Genomic DNA, 4169 nt, shown 5'->3' on the forward strand with positions numbered 1-4169 from the left:
CGTCTTAGCCTACTGTCGTGTATAATATGTAATGTATGTCGTGTATAAAATGTAATGTAATGTAATGTAATATTACGTGAATTAATTGATGTAGGCCTACACTAATCCTGCAAGGATGCTAAATAATATGTCGATATGGATTCTGTTATGAAACCATAAAATATGTTTGTCTTCTCTGGCTGTCTGGAGGGCACGGGGTGAGTGAAGTAAGACGGATCCTCTCTGTCACGAATTACGTGATTCAGCCGGGGACAGCCATTTTCCTTGTAGAGCATTAGGGCGTATTAAAATCTGTTTATTCAGATGAAGACACAAAGACGAGAAGCAAGTAATGGCATTTTTTATAAACCTTGTGCTTACGCACTGAGCCGTTTTTATATCCCTGTTTGGCCATCATTAATCAAATTTGTTGGCCATTTGTTCGTCCGACAGCTGGTCTGAAGATCTAGTGCAGTTTTTTTGCTGTGTGGAAGTGACACGCTCCTAATGACCTGCACTGGTTTGCGCAAGCGGTCCGCCCAGCTATTTTACGTCTATTTGAGTAGTGGGTGGCGGTTGTGATGCAGCGGTTGCTATGACGATGCAAGAACTCGAGTTATTCTGCCGGTAGTACAGACTGGCACGTGTTCTCCATTACATTGAGGAGGAAGTGGATTTAAGAGTATAGACTTCTTGTTTCCATGTTAGAGATAAATGGGTTTCCCACTTTCCCCGGATTACTGTAATATTAGCATTTACAGTCGAGAAGGGATAATGATCTTGAGCGCCAAATAAAGCACAAATTCCTCCCTTCAAACTGCATCGCCTTTTATTCCTTAACAGATTCCAGTAGCTTAATCCCCTATCATTAAAGGAGGGATTCGCTCAGTTAAGAAGTATTTGCATTGAGTAGTCTACACAGGTCTTCATAAAGCGTTGAAGACCATCCATCCCCACATTCCACTTAATAGAGTAAAAGTGGACATCGGTGTCTAATGCAATTTTTGGGTGTAAATCCGATAACACTCAATGAAGATTATTTTCTCAATGGGTTTTGGTCATCTGAATTGTTACATGTTATAAAGGGCTTTAACTATGGGACATTTCAGTCTGGTAGACATTTTCAAAATAGACATTACAGACTGAGATCATTGTGAAATGTGGTGAGGTGTACCTAGAAAGAGTCTAAATAATCTACATTAAATCATCAAATTAACTGCTAATTTGGTTTTCATTTGGTCATTATCCAGGAAAACAAAGTAGATACATTGAAGTAACCTTACTAAAGTACCAATAGAGACAAAAATGACTAATTAAAATGATGTTTTCCATTGTTTCAGTAAATGTAAATGCTGCAAATGGATAATACATGTTAAAATTGCATGGATGCTGTTTAGGGTTTATCACATGGTAGCCTAACCAGTGTCTTGTCATCATTCAGTGGAAAAAGATTGTTAGTATTAACATTATTTCTGGGTCTCTGCGCACTTGGTTAGTTATTTATCAGTTGTATCTTTTTATAGTTGTGTAGCGCACAGCTGCAAATATGAGCGTTGTAGCTGGACCTGGTTAAAAAGAGTGTAAATAGTGATGTTATTAATGATAATCCAAAAATTGTGGATATTATATTAAAGTTATTTTATTTCATTTTATTTTTTTAATTTAGTACATACCTACGAGTTTTAAGATGGAGGATTTTTACGTCTGGAATTTTACTATATTAATGTTCTTTGGTGACGATCCTTTTTAGGTCATGTGACTTTAATGGAGTTTTGCTTTCAGGGTTCTCATGCGGTTTGGAAATCCTCGAAAGTCCCTACATTTATTTATAATTGTGTATGTGTTCAGAAGTTTTCATTTAGTTAGAAGACATTCTATTATATTTATAATAAAGATGCAATAGTTCTTATCAGCAACCTACTAAAATGAATGGGGATAGTGTTACCACTGACCGTGGCAATTACAATAAGCATTTGTAACAGGGAAAAAATTCAATTGATGCTTGCAAACTCTGGACAGAAATCAAGACAAAGGGGTTTTGATTAAATCTTCAGAGGGCATATGGAAGGCTAGTGTCACTTTAAGAGCAGCTCAGGTCAAATACAATAAATAAAGTGCTCCATTTACAGTACAATTAATATTAATCTGCTATCTGAATTTAATTTTTAAAAATGTATTTAATCATTACATGTGTTATCATAACTATCATTATATGACTATTGTAGTAGTATTTTTGCTTCAATGCAAACGCAAAACATGAAACTGATCTATATACGCATAGTAGTCGTCATTTTTGCTTACAAAAAAAATCTGCGATGTGTGAAAGTACAGAAATGTTTATTTATTCATTCTTTATCGTAACGTCTTTTTTGTTAGGCACATTTGATTTGATCAAGCAATCGAAGCTGTATTTGTGGTAGATTTGTGCTGCGTGGGCTCGTAAAGCGTCCAGTTTTGTCTCGCAGCAGACACAGACTAGAGCTGTTTAGGTAACGTGGCTTTGTTACTGTTGTCTTCAGCCGCGTGCTTTAGAACCATATTTTGGCCACGCCTACCTCCGCCCAGCAAATAAAGCGCAGACAGCAGGCGCGCGGCCACAGCCAGTGCGAAGGGTGTCAGCTCAGGAACGCTTCTGAATCTTTTGCTAAGTTTTCCGGATGATGCCATTGGTACAACACTCGTCGCTATCTTGCCGTATGAACATTTTTCTACAACAGAGTGCCTGACCTGTCTAAACCTACTACAAGATGCCTTTTCCTCCAATTAATCTGCACCAGCGGATCACGTCGCCCGGGAAGGAACTCTTCAGGAAAAAGAAACCCAACATCGTGCCGCCCCAGTCTCTGCTTAGTAGTAAAATGAAAGAAGAGAATGATTCTGAAAAGGAGAAACTATCTACGTCTTGGCCATCGGCGAATCTGAAACAGCTGGGGCGAAAGCCACAACCACAGAAGAGCAAACTTCCCACACACGTAGCACCTGGTACTCTGGGAATGGAGGACAAGAACTCCTGGTTGACGTTACCAAAACCATTGGCAAACTCTTGCGATAGCGTGCCGCGCTCGAGTTCCGGGGAGTCCGCCACGCAGAAGAGCAGCAAGCATTCCTCGCGGAGTTCCCTTGCCAAGGGCGACGGTGTAGAGGAAATCCACTTCTCTCTCAGCCTCACCCCAGAGGCCATTCTCGTCATTCAGAAGCGCAACTTGGAGAAGCAGATGATGGCAAAGCAACAGAAGTGTTGCGCCTCTGCAGACTTTCGGCACCGCCGTGTCTTCCCTTCCAGGCGGGCGCAGGGAGCATCCAAGACGAACGTTCCTGTTGCCAAGTTGGAGAGCCCTGAAGACATTAGCGCCATCGTTAAAATATCGCTGTTAAATGATCAGTATAAATATGACGACGTGGAGTACGAAGAGGAGGACGGTGATGTGGACGAAACAGTCGTGAGGAAATGCAAAGAGTGGCTCAAAGGAGTGGAAAGTGCCGCTGCCTTTGGGAAAGTGGACAAACTGGCCACTCTTCCGCATCTAAAAAGCTGATAACTGAACACTTTTTATTTCCAACGAAAGGCAGGATTACCTACTCAATAAAACAGACCAGGGGACATTGCTCACAAACCAGAAGGTCCGATCTGTAAACACATCTAAGCGCAACGTTTCTTTGTCTGGTGTGAGAACAGTGCTTATGTTTGTCTATCCGTTGTACACAGACATTGCCGTTACTTCGGCTGCTATATGCGCTTTCTTGCACATGGCTGTGTTATTTTCAAGGAGGCGCCTTTATGTTAGGAGTTCCGTGATTGAACATTCCATTGGAATATGAAGAATTAAAACGTGAATCCGGGAAATGTCGAGATCAACAGGAGGAATCCACTTGTAACGTACCTCCCGTAAATGGGGTCCCTTTCTTTGTGCAGCCGAACAAAAGCTGTCAGCGACAGAGGCGACGTTTACGCGCCTTCGGCCAGTCTAACAAATGACTTAGATTTTTATCACTCAGCCATGTAAATGTAGAGTGCGCAGTGGAAAGGGTGTTATATGAACTACAACAATGTATATAAAGTCACGCCATCTTTGTACAGTATTTATTATGCAGGGTAGCGAAGGGTAATTGTTTGCACAAGTGTTTTTGTTATCATTTCCCGTCCTTTTTAAACTGTTTATACGCAATAAAACGTGTGAACAATATGTAAA

At 40.8% G+C, this 4169-nt stretch overlaps 1 protein-coding gene across 1 annotated transcript; it reads left to right on the forward strand.

The window, feature by feature from the left end:
* Positions 1-2544: 2544 nt before the first annotated feature.
* prr18 (proline rich 18) lies at positions 2545-4169 on the forward strand. Its single transcript, XM_035399711.1, has one exon. It carries the CDS (start codon positions 2727-2729, stop codon positions 3513-3515), a length of 789 nt encoding a protein of 262 aa, XP_035255602.1. The 5' UTR covers positions 2545-2726; the 3' UTR covers positions 3516-4169.

This window comes from Anguilla anguilla, chromosome 18 (genome assembly GCF_013347855.1).
Source record: "Anguilla anguilla isolate fAngAng1 chromosome 18, fAngAng1.pri, whole genome shotgun sequence".
Classification (NCBI taxonomy): Eukaryota; Metazoa; Chordata; class Actinopteri; order Anguilliformes; family Anguillidae; genus Anguilla; species Anguilla anguilla.